The sequence below is a fragment of the Mchenga conophoros genome, linkage group LG17, assembly GCF_057382185.1.
Source record: "Mchenga conophoros isolate Kocher_MC1m ecotype Shallow Benthic linkage group LG17, M_conophoros_male_GT1.1, whole genome shotgun sequence".
NCBI lineage: Eukaryota > Metazoa > Chordata > Actinopteri > Cichliformes > Cichlidae > Mchenga > Mchenga conophoros.
In genome coordinates, this window is record NC_140542.1 from 21,213,395 (window position 1) to 21,240,058 (window position 26,664).

Below are 26,664 nucleotides of genomic sequence, written 5' to 3' on the forward strand. Positions count from 1 at the left end.
TTATTGAGGAATGACCCCAACACCAGCTATAACAGCTTTAAAAACCTGATTGAAATTTTACAAGAATCCTTCCTTGGTCTGGTTTTTTACTGCTTTATTACCTGATTAACCGTAAATGAATGAAATGTTTAGAAGTGCATTCTTTTCTTGTTGCATTTGTAGACCACATAAAAATGTGTTTAACACTAACACATTAAAAAACTTGTGTCTTAAAGCCTTGGAAGAATAACTTTTGTTCCACTTACGGTGTAAAGCTCATTCAGAAGCTTCATGAGGTCTTCCTGAAGCTGGAAGAGGATCTCCTTACTCTAAAGCACACAAATGAGAAGAGAAACCTGTTACCAGCATATTCTCAAATAAAGACATTCACAGATTTATGCACCATTTTAGAATTGTCTCTTTATACAATGACACTTACAGGAAACAATCCTCTAACAACTCACATCTTTTTGACCTGAATGATCACAACATTAACAAGCATAAGAAGGGCCCCGCCTACGTTTGAACCCAGGACCCTTTTGCTGTACTAAGTGCCAAGCCAGACGCATTATAGGTCGTTTGAATTTTTCTCTGTGTGAAAAGAAACCAAACCACAAGGAGAAAGCTCATCAACCGATTTGGACCAGAGTAAACAAACTTAATTCATTTTAACTCCTACACCCAGAAAAAAACAAATCCTCCGGACTTTGAGGTGATAATTCTCCTTTCATCCACTTCATACTCAAATACAAGCGGAGGTCACAACTGAGAGGTGATCCTGAATCTATGTTTTATTTTATAAGTAGTTTCTCTGAACTCCTTTATAAGTTTGCTATACATACTGTATAAATTTATTATTATATTTTATAAATAGCCTAGTTTTGACTACTGTAATTATTAATGCTTAAATCACTTAATTTTTAAGGTAAAACATTTAAAAATTCACTTTTCCCGTGATACAGCTGCTTTTTATAGTTTTTCAGAGAACAGCTGCCCAATCACATTGTCACTTTATAAATTGTTAATATAAACTACGGATTATAGAAGTGGCTCTAAGCACAAGTACCTCAGTACTGTGCTCGAGTACAGCACTAAAGTACCATTAATGTATTTTTACAGTGCTAGAAACCATCCGTGTGCGCAGACCTCTGGGGTTGTTATTTTTTCATACGGCTTCTTTAAGTCGCAGAGTTGATTTTAATAAAAAGTAAAGTCAGTATTCCCCTGAGCTCTGCTGGAGTTTGGCAAATTAAACACACACACACTGGTGTACTTTTGCCCGCCTCCAACTTTAGCTCGCCGTGTTCATTATTAATCTGGCTTCCGGCTCGTCTTTTATTCATGCTAACTAAAGTGCAGCTACTGCCAGCAGCTATAAACAGCAAGACCTCCATCACATCGCCGCGTCCTCTCAGAAACTCTCCTCTGAAGAGGAAGAGACAGACAGCTGAGTGGCCATGACAACACCGACAGCCCTGTGGCCATGGCGACAAGCTCAACTGATCTTTTCTCAGCGGGCGCTATGGGAACGGGATTCATCCATCCTGGGATTCCTCAGTCATTTAGCATAATGTAATATTAATGCTGCCACATAGCTCTTTCCCAAACTGCTCGGCTGTTTAATGCATGAGACAGAAATCCAGTCTGAGAGCAGGCAGCGGAGCGCGGCTTGTTTCATTTATGAATTCATTTGTTTGTGTGTGGTCAGATTCATTTATATATCTGCTGCTGTTCAGCCTGCCTGATGGATAACCACTGTTTCTGTGCAGGGGCACACACACAGTTGAGGGAGAGGCGCTCAGATCCTTTGCTTAAAGCAGCTGCTAATCAATATTCTGATGGCAATAAAGTATGAGCTGACGTGATGAACTTAATGAGAATGAACAGCTGAGCTGAGTTTCAGCTTGTTTTTTTGCTCTCAGACTCTGAGTTTGCTGTTTTTCTTCTGATAGTGTCTCAAAAACATTCTTAAAGGCAACTAGAGTGCATCAGTTTGTAAGTTGCATAAAATTTTGACCGAAAAGTCCTTTGATATTAAGGAAATGTAGCAATTACAGAAACATTCTAAGGAAAAACCCTTTTTTTGGAAATCATTTGAGTGAGATGGATACAGGTAGATAGGTAAGGAGATAGTGAAAGTACCGTGGTCAAACGTTCAAAGTAACTGACAGTGCACAAGGCGGCTGAAGGAGAGAGTGCAGGCAGGGTGGAGTGGGTGGAGACAAGTGTCAGAAGTGACAGGCGACAGAGGGAAAGCAGCGAGAATGAAAGGAAAGGTTTACAAGATGGTAGTGAGACCTGCTGTGATGTTGGGTTTGAAGACGATGGGACTGACAAAAAGACAGGAGGCTGAAGATGATGAAGACATTAAAATCTTCAATGGGAGTGAGAATGCAAAAATAAATGTGAAGATTTGACTGGTTTCATCGGAATAATGTAACGACACAAGTCAGCACAACACTAACTTTTGTAGACTTTTCTGTTTTGTTTTTGATACTAACTCAAAAAAAACAACTGCTTATTGATCTAATGGTACTTCTTTAACTTCAGCTTAGAAGAATCCACTGTGGTGCTATTGTTACATATTGAATAAAAGTGAAAACTTAAAAGTTGTGTAACAATAATGTCCTAAAGACAGGAAATCGACTTTTCTGGTGCAGCAACAAACCTCATTGTGTCGTATGTAAAAAATATTCCTGCACTGATTTTCATTATTCTTAGATAAATAAGGTTTTTACGACATATCAACAGAAATATAATTATGAGACCAGGCTACATTCATTTATTTGACAAAGTAAACAAAATTAGTCTAAAAATGCTCCCGAGCAAATACATACAAAGCATTAAAAATAAAGACCTCTGTTCTTTTAGAAGTGGAGAAACCTTTACTAACAGACTAACACATGAAGGATATTTTGTTTGCATAAATATCAAAGTATATAGTGATGATAATCTTGCTCACCCTCTTCAGCAGGCGGGCCGAGTCCTCGCTAATGTGTGTGAGGCGGGAGATGACGTTGTTTAGGTAGAGGTCACTGAGGGTGGCATGGTCCTTACTCTCCCTCCTCACCTGGAAAACAGAGATTGGTATAAAAGAATGTAATAGTAATAATAATAATAATAATTAATAACAACAGTAGCAATAATAATTTACTAATAATAATAATCCTTGGGGAATTATACAAGATTCTGAGAACTATTCTATTCAGTGCAAAACTGTAGGTAAAAAGACTGAAAAAGAATAAGTGTATTTAAAAATAAATAAATGTGGTTTTAAAAATTATACAATGCATAAAAGCATTAAGGGCAGACACACATCTTTAGGACATGACTGGACTTAACAGAACGCCATTTCCTATAGAACAGCTATTGCACTCCTTTATTTACAGCAGAGTTCTGATGGTCCACGGGGAAGAAGTTGTTTTTAGCTCCGGCTCTTTATGTATCTGTACTGTCTGGTCTGTCTGGAGGCAGCAGGTTGGACAAGTGCAGTCCAGGGCGGGAAAGGTTTTGCATTATTTTCTTTGCCCTGCTGAGATACAGAGAGCTGGAGATGTCCTCTAGAAAGGGCAGCTGATGCTTCTCTGGGTGGTGCTGATAAACCTCTGCTGTTACCACACTGTGATGCAGTACACTCTCAAAGTGGAGCATTGGAAGGCCACCAACAGTTTCTCCCTCTGTGTAGTTCCTTCAGAGCATTCTCAGTAAACCTGGTCTCTGATGGGGTTACTGCTGATTCTCCACGATGTTGGTTCCCATGAATTTGAGGAAACCCTCCTGACGTAGAAGAGGGCTAGCAACACCCAGATAGCTCTCTGTATGCTGACTCACCTCCACATATGAATCAAACTTTGTCGGAGGTTTCATCCTGTTAAAAAGGAGTTTTTCCTCCCCACTGTTTCCAAGTGCTTGCTCAAACAGGACTGCCTGATTGTTGAGGTTTCTCTCTATTATTTAAGTTCTTTACACTAGTCTCTTGAGGCAACTGTTGTTGTGATTTGGTGTTATAAAAATATAATTGAACTAAATTAAATATGTGTACAAGGCATACAGGAGAACTCAGCACACAGCTCTGAGGAGAGCCAGTGCTAAGTGTGATGGTGGCCAGCATTCACCGTTTGTGGATGGTTGGTAAGGAAGTCTTTAATCCCAGTACAGATGGGGGCGAGGGGTCTAGGTCACATATTTTACCAACCAGTATATACGAGACGATTGTGGTGAAGGTGGAAGAGCATTCCAGGATAATTTCCTGGGTATTCAAAATGGCTCAATGAAATCTGGAGGGCTGTTTGGTGCATGAGCTCACTCGTGCAGGTCAAAGTTAAGAGGGAGGCAGTTTTTGATGTATTGAGATACAAGTCTCTCCAGACATTTCATGACTACTGATATAAGTGCTATTGGTCTGTACTCGTTTAGACTGTTGATGGCTTGTCTCTCTGGGACAGGAATTGGGAACATGTCAAGGAAAGATTGAAAGGATTGAATAAAACCTCTAATAGTTGGTGAGCACAAGCTTCAGCCACTTTGCTAAGTACAAGATCGAATGCAACAGCTTTTCTTACATTTAACAACACATGCCTCATTGTATATTCATAGCTCAGAGATTTCAAAAAGACTTTGAGGAGATTCACAAAACCATAAACTAACCTGATTTAACAGCAAATACCAACAGTTGACTGGTGAGAGCAGATTCTGGTCCTTTCTGGAAGAGGGAAAGTGAGAGATGCCTTAAACATAGCAAAAACACTCATTTATACAACTTATATGTGGATTATTAAAACTGTGTGGAGAGGATCATTTAGATAAAAGATAAATGCATTTGAGTTCAAGCCCTTAATATCCACTGTTGGCCTTTTCTTTTCCGTTAAGTAGCTATCCTATGCTTCATTGACAGATAGTAAAGGTTTGAACAAACTCCCCGGTAAACACATATATTAGATCAGTGGTTCCCAAACTTTTTTTGCTGGGCCCACCTTTGTTTGCGCCCCCCCACCACCCGCACAAACACATCCTCCAACCACACACATCCATATTTTGTTTTCAAACTCCATTGCGGTTTATTTCACACCTCAAACATTTAGTAATCTGTTTCTGATGTGAAATAAAAATTTATTTTAAAATTTATGTGAAATAAAAGTATTTAAAGATATTTTGTGCTTCATTTTAAGAAATTTTCTATCAACAGCCTGTATTTGAATGCAAAATTCTGAATCGTATTTTATTTTTATTTATATCATTTCATCATTACTTTATTCATGACCTAAATGTATAACGTCCAAATACCCAGGTGCCGATGTATGTTATAGGATATATAACATTTTTTAAAGAACAGAGAGCAGTAACTAAAAAAAACACCAATGCCTTTTTCTTTTTCTTTTTTAAATGGGGGCACATGAGGACCAAAAATAAACAAATATCAAGAAAATTGGCAAAGATAAGAAAAAATTATAAACCTATAACCAACAAATATTAAATATCTTAATATTGGAAAAGTTTTATTAAATTTGTTGTATTAAAATACATTTAAAGTACCTCGAGCAAACATACTTATTCTGAGTGGAACTTTTCAGAATCATGTATATTCAATTATTTTATCATTGTAGCCATTAATTATTTTTCTTATTTATATATCACTGGGAGGTTTTATATATATTGAAGTAATTTATCTGCAAAATAATAACTTACTATGTGGTTAATCTTATTCTGGAGGGGCAAGAGCTTTAGCTACAATGCTAATAGAAGCTATCAAGCTTTTTAAAAAGCCTACTTAAAACACTTTTCTCCATAGTTTTAAATGTTTCTTATTGATGTGAAGTGCTATAAGGCAGCGGTCCCCAACCCCCGGGCCTCGGACCGGTACCAGTCCGTGAGTTGTTTGGTACCGGGCCGCGAGAGTTGAGGCTCACGTGTGAAATGTATAGTTTTCAGGGTTTTATCGGTTTTCAGCGTTATTTTGTTATCGTTTTTATCGTTTACTCGGTTTTCCTTGGTCTTTTCACATGTGTTATGAATAAATTTTCTTTTTTTCGGTACCGGTACTAGTTTTATTTTGTTGTATTTATCCGCAACACCTTAAAGGCCGGTCCGTGAAAATATTGTCGGGCATAAACCGGTCCGTGGCGCAAAAAAGGTTGGGGACCGCTGATATAAGGGATTATTAAAATGAATTAAAATGAATAAACTTGACTAATATCTTTGGTTCAAAAAAACATGGGAAAGTAAGTAAGTAAATTAGCTTAAGCTTAGGCTAACAGCTAGCAATAACCAACTCAGTTTTAAAGCTCCAAAAGTTATAAAAAATGAATATTTATGGTAAAGTAAATCCCTGATATGTCCCCTTTCAGTAAATACATTTTTGTGTGTTTCATTTAATACACAAATATGTGCCCCCCGAAACATGCAAACATGCATGCGTACTCAGGTAAGCAGGCCTACTTGTATTGCTGATGATCTTTCGTGCTGCGTGTTTTGGCCATGAACCTCTCGGCTAGCTTCTCCAGGTTTCTCGAATACTCTGTTTCGATTTCAGCCTTCTTCCTGAAGAAATCCTGGAGGTCCTGAAGCAGCTGGACCCGCATCTCTGTCTGCTGCTCCAGACAGCGCTGCTGCTCCACCAACTGGGTCCGCACATCTGCACACGGATAATTAAGAAAAAAACAAATATACTTAACGAATATTTGTTTTCGCAATCGTTTCTGTCCGCTGGTAAGTTAGACCTAGTTGTGTGGAAAATTCATAAATATATATTAATACTACATACACCTATACAAACCAAAATGAAGCTTGAGACTTGGCGACTCTTCCAGAGTTTTACAGATTAAAAAGAAATCTGTAGGATCACCTTCTTTTTCTCAAAATTAAAAACATATCATAGTGATGCTGATGTAATGCAGTTGTTACATCATGTTGTTTCTGTTGGCTGACTTTATATAAATAAAAATATAATAAATATAAATACATATGTGAACAAAGGTCTGACTCTTCACATCCTTCACATTTAAAATAATCAGACATTCAAAGACCGGAACTGTTGATGCTGAGATAAAGCAGCATTTATTTTAAATAATGAACACATGCAGTGTCCAGGAATTAAGCTAAACTGAAAATAAGGGTTGCAGTGATTAACTGGAGATTGCCTGAACTCCAGAGCAGTGTCTGCAGAGACCTAGACGTGAGATCAAAGATTGCATCATCCTGCTCCAACCACATCCTCCATGTAGCATCACCTGCCTTAACCTGCTCTGCACAGTGATTCAAGCCACTGGATGGGGCAGACTCAAACAAAGGAGTATCACACTGAAACCATCAAATATTTTTACATAAATTTATCTTGCACCATGTCACTCCTGATTCAGAGTTTAATATGCAGATTATATTCTATACTTACTGTAGTAAATGCTTTAAAATGGTTTCAGTGATGGTAAATTTGATCACAGATTTGTCAGTCTACCAGCCACATATGTCACTGAACTAGAAGTGATATACTACTGAGCCCACTTTGACCTTGAGACTGATACAAGCAGTCTAAAAACAACTTCAAAAGAGAAAATCGTGATCCCAGGAGGACATGAGCACACCAAGACGTGAACAGGTCAGATTTAAATAGACAGGCACTGGGTAGCAGCTGCTTAATGATCATCTAATCAGTTAATTTGGTCAACAGAGAGGCAACCACTGAGAGACAACTCTTTTTTTTTTTATCCCTTTCATCCAAGAGAATGATTTAAAAGTGTACAATGCACTTGCCCTTTTTTGTAAGCTCAGCCGCTGATATTCAGCCGCTTATTTCAGCTTGGATTTCCAGGAGATTGCTTGTAGTTGTGGTTGTCCTCAAAATCATTCAGCTGCCTCTGCAACAGTTCTTTCAGCACTGTTTGCTGAACGCTCTCTTTAAAAGTGGGACTCACTGGAGAGGCAGCTCGTTATTGCTTTATTGTTTATTTGCCACAAACTGGGCCTGTATTTGCAGAGGAACGCCTTTTATATGTTATTAATGTTATTAAGAGAACACAGATTTCTCCTGCAGTGAAAGAACAAAGTCTATCGCTTAGGCAACTGCTACAGTCAAGATAATGAGTTTAATTGATAGGTCTGGTTCTGGTTTAACATGCTAAACTGCAGCATTGATTAACTTTAATTAACATTGCTTAATTTTCCTATTCTTCCTCATCTTCACTCTCTTTGTCTGTTCTACCTCGTGCAACTGCTGATGAAGATGATGACCATTTTTCCTCTGAGGAGTCACCTTGGACGACATCCTGTGACCGCATTAAAATCATTATACCTAAAAACCCACATTGCAAGCACACACAAACACACACTTTGAGTCCTACAGCGTGGTAAAGCCTGGCTGCATGCTTCACTGCTCGTGCCATTTCAGAGCTCGATCAATCTGCAGCAGCAGGAAGAGCGAGCACAGAATACACAGTAACTCCACCTGTCTCTCTCACACACACAAAACACACACACCAATCCCAGGGCTCTCTATCCACTCCAATACCTGTTGTCTTGGCAACCACACACTGTGTGTGAACCATGTGATGAGGAAGGTGAAGACAAGAGCTTGCATCTGCCGCATCGACACACACACACACACACACACACACACACACACACACACACACACACACACACACACACAGGGGTGGAGAGTTTTATAGACTGACCATTTTTCTGTGGAAATCCATAAAAACATGTGCAGCAAGCAGTGTGTGTGTGTGTGTGTGTGTGTGTGTGTGTATTGATTCTGGCATTGTTTGATGTTGTTTGCTTACTAATTTAAAATGGCTGCCATCTCACGCTGCTCTCACACATTGTGTTGAGCCGCAACAATTTCATATGAATGAATGTCTGCTCCACTGCTCCGAAGCTGCTTCACATCTTACCCCGGGCAGGGGGGAGAACACTCTGTTCTGATTGGCCCGATGGATCAGCGGTTTAATTACTTCTTTAAGTTGGTGTCGATGCCACGTTCACTATGTGTCCTTTAAACGCTAATTATGAGCAGCCAAGTGGAGAAGAAAGGTCTCTAATGTGCTATTCCGGGTCTAAGACATCGGAAGTGTGGCGACGGGGAAACAAGCTGCTACTGAAAACCATAAATGGTTTCATAATAATAACAACATATTAGATTCTGGTCTGTTATGTGGATTCATGTCTGGCTCCAGAAGGGGGCCACAATTTCCTGCTTCCAGATGATTTTATCCAGCACTAGATTTCAGAATTTCACTTTCACGGAGGTTTTTTCAAATGGAATTCCAGGATTTCTGGGCAATGAGGGGAGATCCAGGAAGTGTTGGAGGGATTATACATCTATCCTGGACTGGAAACAGGAAGAAGCAGATGTGGATTATGCTGAAGAGAATATTTTAGGAAGCCTGCTGCCATTATAACTTTGGATATGTGGAAGATCATATGATGCTAAGACTCATATCAGATTATCTATGCTAATCTTGGGTTCCTGGTTTCAAAAATAATGTCTATTTTGTTCCATCATGTCACATTTTTTCACAAGTGGCAATTCTAAACACGGGCCAGATTTCACTAGCTGGGACTACATTCTCATTTTAGGTTTGACAGCATTTCTAGTAGGTGATGGCAGATGGCTTGAATAGAGACTGAGGTTTGGGGGAGGCCTCAGAGGGGACTGGTAGTGTCTCCCAGGCCAGACAGATCCCCAGAGAGGGCATCCCCTTAGAACAGGGGTTTCCAACTCCAGTCCTCGAGAGCTACTGTCCAGCAGCTTTTAAATGCATCTTTGTTCCGACACACCTGAATCAAATGAATGGCTTGTTACCAGGCCTTGTTGCCAAACTTGATGGCATGCTGAAGAGGTGATCCAATCATTTGACTCGGCTGTGTTGACAGTAGCTCTCGAGGACTGGAGTTGGACACCCCTGCCCTAGAACCAGTAATGCTTGTATGTTACAAAGGTTGAAGACTGTTCCAAAAAAATATGACTGGCAGGCAGGCAGGTTTGATAAGCAACGATAAGCAATCATTTGCAATGATAAGCAACCCGTGACCTTGATGGGGTGGTCAGGGATTCCATTGAGTGGCGCATGTGCTGGAAAAATTTGGAAGGAATGGCAGGAGAAGAGATCAGAAGAAATTCTGGACGATGACAGACATTGATAGAGGAATAGCGATGCGACTCAACTCTTAACAGAAACTCTGCTGCTGGGCGCATGCTGGGATTTTTGATGCTCCAGGTAATGACCCAACGGCTTGTGAAGAAATGTGAGTTTGTCTTGAAGTAGCTGTCCTGAATGACTGTGTCCAGGAGAGAGGGTTTAAGTGATGCTAGTGAAAGCATTTGAGAAGTGAAGGTATGCCTTGAGGAATTATGCACACTGTGGAGTCCGGATCTCCTAAAAAAGAGGCGCAGCTTTTATTTGTGTGAGAAAGCAAGAAAATAGGGAGCAATGGCAGAGAAACTGACAACGCAGTGCCAAGAAAAGTTTGCTGCTGTTTACTGGAAAGGAGGGATAGTGGAGCAACAAACTGGCAACCCGGTGCCAGTTTGCAAATGATGGACAGATGGCAGAGAAAGAGAAAGTTTGTCCCTCTCTCTTTTAGGACATGTTGTAACTGGGCTACTGTCCAGCCTGAAACCTCAATGGAAGGATATTTTCGAGTTTCGAGTTTGTCCTCTTTAAATCGAGTTTCGAGTTTGAGATTTGAATCTGCCAAAGGAAGGGACTGAGATACTTGGGTCGAGGCTTAGAAAAACCTCTTGGCTTCAGGGACCAAATTTTCTTTTCACAGACATCATGAGAAGGATATTCTTTCATTCTTTTAAATGGATTTCAGTTAAAGTAACATTTTTAAACTACAAGGTGGGCCATTTATATGGATACACCGTAATAAAATGGCAATGGTTGGTGATATTAAAGTCCTGTTTGTGGCACATTAGTATATGTGAGGGGGCAAACTCCTCAAGATGGGTGGTGACCATGGTGGCCATTTAGAAGTCGGCCATCTTGGATACAACTTTTGTTTTTTCAATAGGAAGATGGCCATGTGACACATCAAACTTATTGGTAATGTCACAAGAAAAACAATGGTGTGCTTGGTTTCAACGTAACTTTATTCTTTCATTAGTTATTTACAAGTTTCTCTTTGTTCACAGCCATTGACATGTCGAAGAGGTTAACACGTGAGGAGCAGAACGAAATTGTGTTGATATCGGGTGAATGCAGTAACCGGGTCATTGCAGCAGATTTCAATGCAAGACACCCTACGAGACCACCCATCTCCCATGCTACAGTTAGCAAACTGCTTGCTAAGTTTCGTGAAACTGGTTCCAAAATGTGGACGCAAGAAAGCCCACAGCGTAGCACTCGCCACATGTCACTGGAGAGTGGCATTAGTCGAACATCCCTTCGGCAGATATTAGCTACTCACAAATGGCACCCTTACAAACTCCAGCTACTGCAGCATCTCAAGGAGTATGACCCAGATCCCAGAGAATAAAGTTACGTTGAAACCAAGCACACCATTGTTTTTCTTGTGACATTACCAATAAGTTTGATGTGTCACATGGCCCTCTTCCTATTGAAAAAACAAAAGTTCTATCCAAGATGGCCGACTTCTAAATGGCCACCATGGTCACCACCCATCTTGAGGAGTTTGCCCCCTCACATATACTAATGTGCCACAAACAGGACTTTAATATCACCAACCATTGCCATTTTATTACGGTGTATCCATATAAATGGCCCTCCCTTTAGTGCCAAATCACAACAACAGTTCTCAAAGTGTTTTATATTGTAAGGTACAGACTCAACAATAATAAGAAAAACCCCAACAATCAAACGACCCCTTTGACCAGACACTTGGTGACAGTGGGAAGGGAAAACCCTCTATTAACAGGAAGAAACCGCAAGTGCAACCAGGCTCAGTTGAATAACTGCAGTCACTTTTCACCTGTGCTAGTTGGTCATTCTGTTCAGTTAAATGAAACCTTTGAAAATATACAACTATGCAGAGAAAAAAAGGGCAGTGTTAGTAGTTATTGTTTATTATGCTATTACACTGACCGGTTTGAAATTTACCATTTTTGAAACCTCAAACTTCATCATCCTTTTGAAAGCAGATGTGACAAACAAGGAGAAACCCAGCGACACTGCACGTTCACACAGCAGCAACTTGTTAATCATACACCTGCCCCACCATATGATTAGCAAGTCACTACCATATGAGTCACACCGTATGAGTCATACACCGCTTTACTCTATAAATGGGACCACATTTTACAAAAGGAGCATCATTTTGTGTTCAATAAGACTTGAAACTAGACAGCACCAGTGTGTTTGATGGGCTACACTCCCATACATCCCACTATATTGCAACTGAAAGAAAAACAACTGGATTCTCGCCAGACTGAACATTTTTAAAGGATAGGACTTTTTATTTAGAGGTAAATGTAAGCTGATGCAGTATTTATTATTTATAACTGTTTTGTGCAGTCGTACATTGAAATGAGAACATACGACCATACAACCACATTTCTATCCACTGATTTATAGTAGTAATTATTAATGGCAACGACTGAAATATATAATTAGAAAAAAGGGGTTTTGTGAGTTTCAAGTGGTTGTTGGTAGCTAACTTTAAAAATATAGCCTTTTGAAATCAGATGATTCTTAGTGACAGTTTTATAAATACAAAGCCAGATTTGATTTAAGAGCTCACAAACAGAGTGACCTTCACAATGTGATAATAAAATATTAAAATAATGTTATCCAACATCTAACTTTGAAAGTTTTAAATACTGCAATATTCAATTTATCCAACAATATTAAACTTTCATTATTTACTAGTTCGGGTACAGTACAAAGTAGGAAATGTTTAAGTTAAGGGTCTATAACATAAATAATATAGATATAAATATAATATCGACAATAAAAATCAAAACTTTTCTGTTATTTTTAAATGTTATCTTTAGTTATACACACTCACATATGTTATCACCATGCACACACTTTCTCGCTACTCCAACACCAAACACTGAAACATGATGCAGTAAATTTCTTTATTTCATTAATAAAACAAACTGTAGGAGGCTCTTTCTTTGCTCTTCTTGGAAATCCATTTCACACTTTCCACTGGGATTTCTGATGCCACATCAAAGAGTTCAAACGCTAACTCTGCCTCCAAAATGATGTGAGACTGCGTCTTTACACAAACGTGCATCAAAGGCAGTGATACGACCTTTTGTTGAGTTAAAGTCCTCCTTGGATTAAAACTTAACTGCAATCAAATTTAAATAATACAAATATTAAACAATATAAAGACGCATTCAAGATGAACTATCAATTATTTTTATTTCTGTTGTACCTTTTGTTGAGTCTGAAAGTCAAAATCAGAATCAGTCCAGCTAATTTAACTACAATTTGAACCTGGAATTTTATTGCTCATTTAAAGAATAATTTTTAAACATATACATAATTTTATATGTTCATATTTTTCTAAATCCCACATTCCCCTCTGCAGTCCATCTCAAGCTTTTTACATGAAATTTATTCATGGTCACCTGATTTGCTAGAGGCACGGCCAAATTTTATAAATTCAGTTTTGATCAACACGTGTACAGAAGCCCTCTGTTGCACAGCTGAGGCACCTGCAGAATATTTCAGGATTATGTCAAAGTGACTCGATCAGTTAAGAATTGATTAAAACAAGAGGAGCTAAGGTGTTAAATTTTAGCTGTGCACAACCTTTAGCAGCTAACATCTTCGTATAGTCTTCTGTGTTACACTTCTGCTCTCCTGCTTTGCTTGTTTTCTACTCCAGTCACCTGCCTGCAGTCATATGACGTCCTGCTGTGACGAGCAACTTCAATGCCACGCAGTCTCAAGGAAGAAGACCTTACAATGTAGAACATGGCAACTTTCCACATTTTCAATTCCAAACTCTCCTTTTGCTTTATACATCTATTAACAGAGTTCTTCTACTGCAAACGAACATTGAGGCAATTTACAGTAAATTCCAGGATTCCAACCCTGCAATCCAATCCATGTAAGATTTATTTTCTAAACGATAACTGTACTTGTTTTTGTGAAAAATGTCTGATATGTGTTTGAAATGGCGGCAGAGCACATTGTCTGCTAATCAGAAGGTTGCTGGTTTCATTCCTGTTAGATAGACCGCAAGCATAGAAAAAAGTGCTTGTATGAATGTGTGTGAATGAGCTTCAAGTGCTCACGCAGAGTAGAAGAGCCACTTATAAACAGAAATAAATAAAAAAAGTATCTAAATTCAACATTGGTTTTGTAAGTAATGAAAATTGTTAACTAATCTGTTACACTACTTATTATATTCCTTTCACAGTACTCTGTAATGTGACCTGAAATGCACTGTCACATAATCACCAGTTAAGAATATTAAACTAAAGCTACAGTCCCACACACTGACGTAAATCCGGATCCGAATGAGGACACACAGGATCTTTCGTTTCTTTGAACACAAAGCAAAGCTGAAAACTAGCCCAAAGACACTTCAAAGCGATCGCCACAGAGATTCTACCGTGGAAACAGAGACCGGTACAAATGGAGGCTGCAGGCCTGACTGCTCATCACTGCCTCTGTTATGCTTATTTTATGGTCCTGTGGTTGTTTCAGTCTGGGGAGGTTTTTGCCAACAGAGATAAGTTCACAAACACGCTCTGTGCCAGTCCTCCAGAATCCCAACTGCAAATTTCTCAACATGGATGAATGTAGTTGTTGGCAAGTGGGCAAGAAAAAGGAAAGGAGCGACAGTGGAGTTCACCAGGAATGTGAGACGCAGGAAATAAACACCAAAAATAAAAAAGTACAGCATGGAAATTTCAAACAGTGGCTAAAGAGGAGATTTTGTTTTTAACTGTTGCTCTCTGTATGTTATAACTTCGCTATTCTCCACGGCTGGCTTACAGACCAACAACAGCTGTAGCAAGAGTGGCCCACAGACCAGTCGCAGCACATAGTTCATATACTGCCTCCATCAACAACTCTCTGCAGGTAGACCGGCAGCCCTTAACTGCCAACACTAAAGCATAATTTAGCTGTTACCCGTTGAAGATCAGGCTCTGGCTGCAGGACTGGGGTCCGCATGCAATCCTTACATCACTCATGCTTTCAAGGCGACCCCCCCCCCCCTTTTTTTCTTTTTTCAGCATAAGTAACAGCATAATTGTAACTGTAATGTGATTACTGAATTTAGAACAGTACCGTTACACTACCATGTTACTGAAAATGTAATATGACTACAGTAACGCATTACCGTGTAGTGCATTACACCCAACACTGTTAATCAATGAGCAAAAAAAGTGGGGCTATTATTTTGGTGATATTGCAAAATAAAAATCAACAAATCCAGATTTGTTCCAAAATTAATCAACATAAGACCAACTACATTAACCCTTTGCATTAAACCACATCAGTTAAGAACAACTTCTTTTAATATGTAGCAGTAACAGGAAGTGGGCCCCTTTTACGCTTGTGTGGAACGGTACTGATCAGTACTGTGAGGCAGTGAGGCTGCAAAAACAGCCGGACAATGGAAGGAAATTTTGGAAAAAAATGACGGACGTTTCTGAAAAACTGCAGAGAACAATTTAAGGTAATAATAATTTTTTAAAAAGCCAGACAACCCTGAAGAAAAATCTTTAAAACCAGCCAATACCAAAGAAGAAGGTTGCTTGAAGAGAGTATGATAATTAGAAACATTCCCATCTCAGGTTATATCAGGCAACACTGAGTCTATTCAACAATGCAACACAAAGTTGTTTTACAAGCAAAGATTTAAAAGGAGGGTACAATCTGGTTTATTCTAAAGAGAAGAACACAAAGCCTTACTTTGTCTAATATGACAGGAAACTAAGTGTTGTTTGGATTATTTGCATTTTTGACTATAATCAGTAGATCTAAAAACCAAACACTTCGTGATGAATTAACAAAAATGTCCTAAAGAAGATGTCTGTGTTTCTGTCTGTTTGCTTTATAGGAATACAAAAATATGAGGCTTGCTTTTGCAGAAGAGAAGGAGGATTCAAACAGATCCACCGAGGAGGCGAGATTATATAAATGAAACTTCTTGGCTGGGATCACAGTCAACTGAGAGTGAAAGAGGATATCCGCCGTGCGTACCTTTTGATCTCTGAAATGCCTCTTCTTAGAAACCTCCTCGCGTGTCCTCGTAGCACCCCGACGACTAGACTCACCCTCTTTGATCAGACGAGCTACAGTCAGCGCAGAATAACGTAGTAAAACACTGACAAAGGGGAAAGCATGCAGGAGTTACCTAGAGTGTAAAGAATTTGTCTTGTTAAATCTGTGGACTGATTTGATCTGAAAGCTCCCTGGAGCTCGTTTTATTCCTTTTGCACCGGGGATGGCGTGCTCGGGTCATGCACAGTCAGAGGTCAGAGCACAAAACCACAAAATAAGAATGAAGTGAATGTATAATTATTGATACATCCATTTTATTTGTTCAAAGCGACCTTTATTAGAGTAATAGTCAATTTAAATGCTTCTTAATCGCATGAAAACTTTTACGTTTGTGCATCTACACACCATCAGCATCATCCTAAATTTAGATTACCTGCGTCTCTGTTATGGAGTCCTGGATAAAGTTAAGTGAGATTAATTTTTAATCACCTTTGTTGCTCTGTGTTTGTGAGATTAGAGCATGGACGAGATCCCAAACGGCTGAGAATTGAAAAACAAATAAAGTAGAAAAAGACTGGTTTATGCACAAAAACCTGCCTTTTTAGTTAGTTTATTTAAAATTAGGACTTTGTGTCAAAGAACAGACCTGCATTGACCCACAAGGCTGTCTTTGTCAACAAACAGAACAGAATACAACATATTTTATTAAAAATTCAAGTTTATGTTTGAACACTGAAAAAAATCTAAATCTACCAGTCGTCACAGTTTTATATGGAACAAAATGAAAAAGTACTGCATGTGCCTGCAAATGGTCATGTACAATATACAATAATAATAATTTTAAAAATAAATCAGCCAAGTGAAATGACTCATTTTAGAAAAAGGGGCTTTAAAAGATCTTCATATTTAAAACTGGGCCACAGTAGTCTGTAGGTTGGTAATGGCTTACGTACGTTAAAACGATCTCCAGGGGCTTTATTCAGAGTAACAGCCCTTCTCGGTTGGTCTCCTTTCTCATCCAGAAGAGTGTGTTCAGCTTTGGCGAACTGGGTGTTTAACTCACTAGGCTCAAAATGGAGAAAGAAGCTAACAAGTAAATCTAATAAACCCTACTGTGAAAGCTTTGGAAAAGTGATGTTGAAGTAAATTGGTGCATGTGTCTTGACTTAATTCTGTGGTTTCTCTCTACCAGCTTCTCAAACACTGAAGATTTGTTTTGTAACACAATAAAATGTGAACTATTTTGCACTCTGAGAATTTGCAATGCGATTTCACCATTCTATACATTTTAGAGACCAAATTACTCCTCTTTCTGTTTCCAGTTGGCTGACTTCCTCTTTCTTGTGTACTTCCTTAAAATGGCCGAAGACATCTTTCAGATGGTTGATGAGGCTTTATGAATTATTCTTCAAGAATTATTAATCATGGCGACTTTTATCTATCTTGACCCTTTCTTTGTTAATTTTATGGAGAAACCTTTTCTGTGCAAAAGTTGCATTCGCATGAGCTTTCATTATGTGCTTCTAAAATTGGAGGCACTCAGACTTGTTTCATGCATCTGTGCAGTAATGGCGACCTGGCAGTGAGAAGATCAGGCCAGCTTCAACAGGCGCAGTGAAACCCTCAAATGGCCTTTAGGGAGCTATTTGATTGATCATCATTCTGCAGCATGATAATGAGCCTCACCATCCAGCTAGTCATAAAGAACTGAACTACCTTCAGCTACAAAGAGTCCTACTACTGATTTTTCAGGCACTCATAAGCTATTTTCACACATGAACTCTGGAAAATGGCTGGACAATCTGGTCAATAAAGCCCAATGTTGTACACAAAACAGGACAGAGCCCACTTCATGCTGGTTCTCAATACTGGAAATGCTGAGCAGTTTCATTCCAGGCTGTTTTCCAGTCAAATACCTGCTCTATTCTTATTTTACTGCAACTGGACATCACAAGAACTTTGTGCAAGAGAGCTGGGAGGTCAAAAATGGTTTAATGTTCAAACGGACTGTTTAAGAACAGCTTTGGAGTAGGACTGGAATGGCACAAACAGACTGAAAGCTGAGTGTTGTGAGTTCTTTGTGTGAAAGATCCAGACACTAACAGTAAGAAACAAAAAAGAGCTAGAACGAGTAGTAGTACCATCGACATTCTTCTGCACTTTTATACTGTTGTGGTGAAATCTGGGAACCCATTGATTCAGTCTGGTTACTGAGCATCTTGGACTAATAGCCAGTGTTTCGGGACTTCCAGGACATAAAGATCGCGATCCAACACACAAAGGTGTAAGCTCTACAAGTAGAAATTTTATTCTTTTGGAACATCAAGCGTGGACATCGCCTGTCTGGACCGAAACTTCCTGCCTGTTAATAGTTCAACTCTGAATGCAGAAAAATATTTTTAAAAGGGTTAAATCCTCATGTGATAGTTGGCAATGCTTTTGATATCTTTTGTCACCACATGGATAGCTTACCTGCATACACTGATATCTCGCTCAAGCAAATCAAGACAAACAGCTACAAATACGAAATTTCATGCATCATCTAGAAATTCTGCATATTCTTCCGATTATAGAGAGTAAGTGTAGTTCAAAAAGGGTAGGAGAAGGCAGGAGGAGGTTTACGACACCATCTGACCATGTGATGTGCAGCATCAGTGAGGTTGAGCCACCTTCATGTCACACTTAAAGGAACTGCTCGGCCATGAAAACCCATGCAATGAAGCTCCCGGCACACGTTTTTTTTGTTGCTGATGTTAATGTCAGAGAAGGCTTAAAACTGCGTAGTTATGGAGTCAGCACAACTCCGCTCTGTAACTTTACCTGGTCTACATGGCCTGAACTAAACAACGCAGAAGCACTGGAGATGCTTTGGCCCAAGGTGTACCCTGCCTCTTGTCTTATTACAGATTGGAGAGGATCTGGTCTTTAAGGACCCTGAACTGAATAAGAGCTTAAGAAAAATGGATGGTTCCTGTCCCTGGAGCTATTTGTACTAAAACTGCTATCTGGGTGGGGATCTCTAACCAACATATTGTCCCTATAAAGTAAACAACATGCTGCTAAAGCTGACATTTTAATACATTCATATCAGCAGTTTTGTATTTCAGACTTAGCTCTGTAGATACAGGAAAGTGGATGGTGCCAGAGTATTTACTGAAAGGTTTAAGATCTTTGCACAGATCAAAGAAATCTAATTCTTTAACAATATGCTGAACAGTTTTCTGCCTCTGCTACCGTCTCTTCTATCGCACACTGCCCTGAAAATGCAGAGACAAAACTGCTGCAAGCCCTCTGTGCTGACCTGCCGAGCACCTTGAAAAGTGACTTTGTGCCATTATCCTTCAAACCATCCTCACGCTTGCCGTCCTATAAATACAGCATGTGTGAGCATGATGTCAGAAGAACAGGAAGCTCACGCCGTGGTTGTTACCACGACAACCAGGTTCAAGGACACAGGGGCAGAGTAGTGCTGGATCATCATTAAGAAATTCACACACAGATGAACGTACGTGCACGGTGATCGGGGCCTCTCATTTGGCACTTCAGAGCATTTAAAGTGAAGAGTCACTTCCTTCCCTCTTCTGTAATTATTCACCTGTCTGCCTGTCTGTATGTTGGTGTGTCTGTCCTGCAGGTATGCAGATGTGAAGTTACTAATCAGCTGCGTGCAGGCGCAGGCAAAAAAAAAAAAAAAAACCCAAACTTGCAGCCGTTGCAGCAGGAAACACTTTATATCTGCCTCTCCTCTCCTCCTGCAGAGCTCCTTTTTTCCCTTTCCCCCTCCTTTTTCTCATTAAAACGTTCCTCATCTCGCTCGTTCAGCCAGAGGAAGCGTGACACGCTGGAGATGAGGTGACGGGGTGAGTGTGCTCAGTGCAGTTCCAAATATGTATTGTCAGCACTGTGCATAATCTCCACCACTACCTTTACATCAGGCTCAACTCACCTCAGTGAGTAGACCCCACCTCCCCAGCGGCAGCAGCCACCTCCTGTGTATACATTACACACCACCTCCTGCATCCACCAATCAGGAGGCAGAGCAGGGAGGCAGACTTGGAAAGCACATAGTTACAATGGTGGATCTATACGTTTGGCTCTCGGCAGGAGGCGACAGGGGCACCGAGATAGTCGGCCGTCCGGAGAAGGAGGAGCAGCAGGGGGCTTTATCAGAGCGGTCATTATGATGCAGGGCATCCCCGAGCGCGTTCTGGCAAGACGCCAAGGCGAGGGCACACAAACACAAGCAACCACAAACAACACACAGTCACACACACACACTCCACTCTTGGGGGCTGTAATGGCCACTCTCCATTAAATGTAATCACTCAAAGTCTGTGTCGATTCATTGGAAAAGGTATGAAACACACACACACACACACACACACACACACACACACACACACACACACACACACAGGGCAGAGGCAGGATTCTTGAATGAAGGTGCTTGGATTTTGAACATTTCCAAAGATTCGGCATGTGATTGAGGTGAGAAAACATGAGCGGCTCCTTTTAAAGCGTGGGCGTAGGTGACAAGTGAAGATGGCAGCCTGAGTGTGAGGAGCCATGTGGAGCTGCACAAAAATGAGATGCTGCTGGCATTTTGCAGGCGTTTGAATGAGGCTGTTAAAAGGTCAGACATTTGGAGGTAAAGAGGAACACACACACAAACACACAGACGTAGACACAGGTGGATTTTGGCTGATCTCCCATCATCCACCCTGCTTCATGAAATGAAAATGAAGCAGCTTGTAAAGAGCTTTTCATAAAAGGTCATTTGACTCGCCCGCCCCATCGGAGCAGGGATGGAAGGAGGAAGAGGAGGAGAGGGGGTTGTCCCACAATCATGGAAACCACTATTTAAGAGTTTTTCCCAATCATCATCATCACCTGAGCGTGTCCCTGGGGTATCAGGTGCACACACACGCTGCTGCAGTCACAGTCTCAGAGGAATACAAATACCAGACAGCCACTTGCCTCAGATCTGAGCGTAAAACCACACACACACACACACAGACAGTGGGTGAAAAAGATCAAGAGGATCTGCAGAATACATACACCCCTCTTCTTCCTCCTCCTCCTCCTCCTCTCCCCCTCAGGCGCCATGCAGCACTCAGGATGAACCCAGAAATCCTGACGTCTCACGGTGAGGTGTCAGCTCCCCTACAAACACACCCTGCACGGGACTCAATGCATGAGCGGTGAACGTGCTGGCACACAGGTGTGTGTGTGTGTGAGAGAGAGTTTAACGTGAGCATGCAAAGGTGAGAGAAAAAAGGGTGGGTGTGACAGGGAGATTTAGGTGCAGATGCGCGTGGAGATGTTCACACATGACGAGAAATCAGCTTACCTTTCACATGGCTCTCGTATTCAGCAAGGATTTCTTTGTCCTTCTTGCTTTTGTTTGAGTTTGACATGTCGCCACAGCGCAGGTGACTGACCGGCAGGTAGACAGGAAGAAGAAGAAGAAAAAAAACACACAAGAAGAACAAGAAGAAAATTATTTCCCTCCGCGTGCACCGCCCGAGGCTTCACCCGCAAACATGCTCGGATCCATCCAGTGCCGCAACAACACAGCCAGCAGTGGCCCCGCACCTCTCCACGCTGAGGAGCAGCAGCAGGAGGAGGAGGAGGAGGGGGGAATCACGCACACTCAGAGAGAAATTACCCACTCGTGACCGCAGACGCCGCCGCCGCCGCGAGGACGAACAACCAGCTGATTAAACTTGGAAAAAAAAAAAAAAAAAAAAAGAAGAAGCCCGACTTCACCGCGTGCAATCACACTCGCGCGCGTGCACACGCATGCACCGGTCTGCAGGGAGGGAGGAGCGGGAACACGCCCACTAGGTAGACGTGCGCTGGACCACACACGCATACGCGCGCGCGCGCACACAGAGGGTCGAGTGTCCCTGTTTAAATGTTATCCTCACCCCGCCGTGACCGGCACGCGCAGACGCACCAGCCCTGCGCGCGTGCAGATAATTCCAATAAGGGGGGAAATAAATAAATAAATAAATGAAATGCCGGTGAGGAAATGGGTGTGTCCGCGCGGTAGGCGGAACCGGAGGCATGATTGACAGCTTCGGCGGCCAGTGAGTCAGAGAGAGAGAGAGAGAGAGTGTGTCCAGGAGCATCTGTTAAAGAAAATTACATTCAATTTTTTCATGTTTTATTTCTCCAATTCAGTAGTGCTAAATCACAACAACAGTTGCCTCTGGGTGATTAATATTGTAAGATAAACCCCCACAAAAATACAGAAAAAACCTCAACAATCAGATCAGTGAGCACATGGCCACAGAGGGAAGGAAAAACTCCCTTTTAACAGGAAGAAACCTCCAGCAAAACCAGGCTCAGGGAGGGGCAGGCATGTGCCGTGACCTCTTGGGGGTGTTTAATCTTTCTATTTAAAATGATATAACAACAACAATAATAATGAGCTTATAGCACTCTGTAAACTCCAGAGAGCTTCACCAGCAGGATAAAACAAACACTGGAAGACAGTTAACTGTGGACAAAGTAACAGAAAAACACAGAAAAAGCAGTTTGAAGGAAGTCAAAACTCAAATAAAATCAGGAGGATGTTTAGCTTCCGACTGGGCCCCTGGAACAGACTAGAGACCTCTGCGGTCTGTACAGGTGCATCTGGCACTGAGAGGTCTTTGTTGTATACTGATAAGAGAAACCTGTCTAAAACACTACGTATCTCTGCAGTCACCGTCAAAAGAATTTCTAAGATGACAAATACATGAATGTATGATTCTTTGCAGGAGATCCACAGAGGAAGTAGCCAACAGGCTATAATTTCTGTTTTTAAACATAAGTAAAAAAAAAAGACTTCACACTCTTTCTGCTGCATTTGGACTGTATGAATGGAGCAGCGTGATATCAGCTCAGACAGAAGCCGCACAGCCTTTTAAAACTGAGTTTATGGTTATTTGACGCCACCTGCTGGCTGTATTTGATAATGAGCTTCACCAACAGAAAGCGACTGTAAAAATAATTCTTGCAAGAATCAGCCAGTTGTCCCTTCATTTTGACTTGAGAGAGAAATCCACATAAACGTTGATTAAAAACGCAAGAATATACACTCTATACAATGTACAAGTACACTAGAATAACAAATCGGGTTTGGTGTCTTATTCATTTTATTTAATGTTCATCATGTTGATGTGCATGATGGATTTACTAATATTTAATTTTCGATTATTTAACACAACAAATAGCTTAAATAAAGCAAAAGAGCTCAATTAAACACAATTAAAAAAATCACAAAATAAAACTGCACCATAAGGAAAAATTTACAAAAGCGAAAGAAACACAATTAAATAGAAAATGCTACAAAGTTGAATACAGTACAATAAAGTGGCTCTTTTTCATGTTTTGCTGTTTTTGTACTTGTTTAATTAGCACTAGGTGGCAGCAGAGTGTCTCAGATCTGCTCTCTAACAGCTCCACAGTCGAACAAGAAACAAGAAGTCAGACCAGCACAGTCCTGAGGTTCACTCACTTTTTTTCACAAAACTGACCTCCAAATGAAAACAAAATTTAAGTGAAAACAAAAATATTTCAGAACTGTGGGGTTTATTGACCAAATGGAGACACAGGACGATCCACAACATAAAACAAACAAGAAACAAAGAGTTTTTCCAAGTATTGTTTTGTTCTTACATCTTCTACGTCTCCTAATCACTAAAAGTCATTTAAAGGTTGTTTGTGAACATTTTAAATTTCTGTGGTAGTTATGCCTCATTTATTGTTCCTTTTGTGGCTTTTTTTTTTTACACCTCTGTGGTTGATTGACATGTGTTTTTGTTAGTAGTTTTGCATCTTTTTGCCATTGTTTCACATTACTCTTGTTATTTTGTGTGTTTCTTTTGTTTTCCTTCATCTTCATGTTGGCATTTTATGCTATTCAATTCAATTCAGGTTTATTTAGCCCCAAATCCCAGCACGAGTCACCTCAAGATGCTTACAAAGGTAGGGTAAAAAGCTTAAATTAGTGGAGAAAACCACAACAATCAGATGACCCCCTATGTGCAAGCACTTTGTGATGATGAGAAAGAAAAACTCCTTAAAAGGAAGAAACCCCCGACATAACCAGGCTCAGAATGGGCCAGCCATCCACCATGAACAGTTAGGGGTGAGGGGAAAAAGAAGAAAATAAAGGGAGACAGAACAAAACACAGACGAAGGGAGAGAGAAGTCAGGAAGGTAAAAAGTGAATGAACTAGTTTTTCATCATCACTCTAAGACAGGATGTTTCTAATTTTAGAGATATTGTGCAAATGGAAGACAGCAGTCTGACATATTTGTTTAATATGCACATTGAAGAACATATCCTGGTCAGAAATGACTCCAAGATTCCTCACAGCGTTACTGGAGGCCAAGGTAATGCCATCCAGAATAAGAATCTGATTAGATAGCATATTTCTTAGATTTTTAGGACAGAGTACAATAACCCCAATTAGGAAGTAGAAAATTAGAGGTTATCCAGGTCTTTATGTCATTAAGACATTCCTGCAGTTTAACTAATTGGTGTGTGTTATCTGGCTTCATGGATAAACAAAGTTGAGCGTCATCAGCATAGCAGTGAAAATGTATGGTATGCCGTTTAATGATACTGCCTAAGGGAAGCATGTATAATGTAAACAGAATTGGTCCTAGCACTGAACCCTGTGGAACTCCATAATTAACCTCAGTGTGTGAAGAGGACTCTCCATTTACATGAACAAATTGGAGTCTATTAGATAGATATGATACAAACCACTGCAGCGTAGTACCTGTAATACCTACAGCATGTTCTAATCGCTCTAATAGGATATTGTGGTCAACAGTACCGAACGCTGTACTGAGGTCTAGCAGGACAAGCACAGAGATGAGTCCACTGTCAGAGGCCATAAGAAGATCATTTGTAACCTTCACTAAAGCTGTTTCTGTGCTGTGATGAGCTCTGAAACCTGACTGAAACCCTTCAAATAAGTCTCTCCTTTGCAGATGATCTGTTAGCTGTTTGACAACTACTCTTTCGAGGATTTTTTAGATGAATATATTGTTGTGTGTCTTCTCTTTGATTTTGTGTCTTTTGTTTTTTGGTAGTTTTCCATCCATTTGCTGTGACATTCCATCATTATTACTAGTTTAACATCTTTTTGCCATTGTTTTGCATAACTCTGATAATTTTGTCTGTTTGTGATTGTTTTGTGCCCTTTCTAGTTGATGCTGTTGTGTATCTTTTTGCGCGAGTTTCTCTTCTTTTCTGTTTTTATTTTGTGCATCGTCTTTAGTCTTTGCTTCTTTTGCGACTGTTTTTACATGTTTTATTTGTTTGTTTGTTTTAACATATCTTCCCTCTTTTTTTTCCTTTGCATTTTTCTTTGATTTTGTGTGGCTATTTTGTCTGTTTTTGATTGTTTTGCACTCTTACTGACAGATGTTTTGAATCTTGTAGTGTTTGTTTGTGTGGGTGTGTGTTCCTGCCTTTCTGTGATTGCTTGAATCAGAAGAAACATCAACAATCAAACCAAAAAAAAGAAGAAAAAAACCACACACCACACATGGGGGTACTGGATAATGCCCCTGAGAATATACCTTCCTTGAACTATTGCTTTTAATCATTCTAAACTGTTTCCTCATTTTGTTTGATTCCTGCTTTAAATAACCCAGTTGATTGTATCAGCTGCCTCACTGTGGCACCAACATATGCATCGCATGCTCTTTGCATCCATTAAGAGCAGGGACCTAATGGTTGTGTTTGCTGTATAGCTTCCTGTTGCTCAGGCTTATCTGTGTTGGGCAGAAAAACACCAGTCAGGGTCTGCAGACCTGAAATAGATGCTCAGGGTCTCTATATTTATGCAATAAGTCCACAAGGACACAGAGTGTTAACCAAACTTTCTCCCTTCTTTTCTCACCTTGAGATTCAACAAAAAATTGCACTCACTCAAAGACCTCACTGCCTTTGGTTTCAGTTGAAATGTATTATTAACCGGATTGTGGAGCAATAAAGGTTATTGAAACGCCTGCCTCACTTTTGGCCTAAAAGATTCTTGCGGAAAAGACATGCTTGAGATTTCATCAAATCTCAAGACCTTAACCTTCGATGTCAGCTTGACTCAGAGTGTCTGTGGCTGAGCATAGAAACTCCACTTAGAGAGGTCGAGATGTGTCTGTGACTGTTCCTGGGTAAATGGTTTGGCACTTATATAACGCTTTTCTACGCTTACAACCAATCACACACACACACACACACTTCTATACCTAAATGCCTCGTCTAACTTTCGTGCACACACTCAAACTTTGGTTCTGATTGGTAGACTTCCTGATCCACAGCTGCCCCTTGCTGCTTAAAATATATATGTCATCATACTGGTTCATAAATTGTCCTTCATTGTGAAAATCAAGAAACTCTGAGTGTAAAACTATTTGTCTGACTAATTCTCATAAATAAAATATCTCCTGAACAGGGAGAAGGAAGTCTGGCACGATCATCCCCTCACAGGCATGACGTGATCTGAAAGTTTTGCCTCTTTTTATA

At 40.3% G+C, this 26,664-nt stretch overlaps 1 protein-coding gene across 4 annotated transcripts in view; it reads right to left on the reverse strand.

Moving 5' to 3' along the window:
- LOC146555452 (SLIT-ROBO Rho GTPase-activating protein 1-like) overlaps positions 1–22,089 on the reverse strand; it is a 45,109-nt gene extending 23,020 nt beyond the window's left edge. For all 4 annotated transcript variants that reach the window (XM_085251614.1, XM_085251613.1, XM_085251612.1 and 1 more), the window contains exons 1-5: positions 21,481–22,089; positions 6,415–6,610; positions 4,627–4,681; positions 2,942–3,049; positions 246–308 (exon numbers count right to left, since the gene is read on the reverse strand). In XM_085251614.1, the coding sequence (XP_085107740.1) occupies positions 246–308; positions 2,942–3,049; positions 4,627–4,681; positions 6,415–6,610; positions 21,481–21,547 (489 nt within the window). In that variant the 5' untranslated portion in view covers positions 21,548–22,089. The remainder of the gene's footprint in view (positions 1–245; positions 309–2,941; positions 3,050–4,626; positions 4,682–6,414; positions 6,611–21,480) is intronic.
- Positions 22,090–26,664: the final 4,575 nt, after the last annotated feature.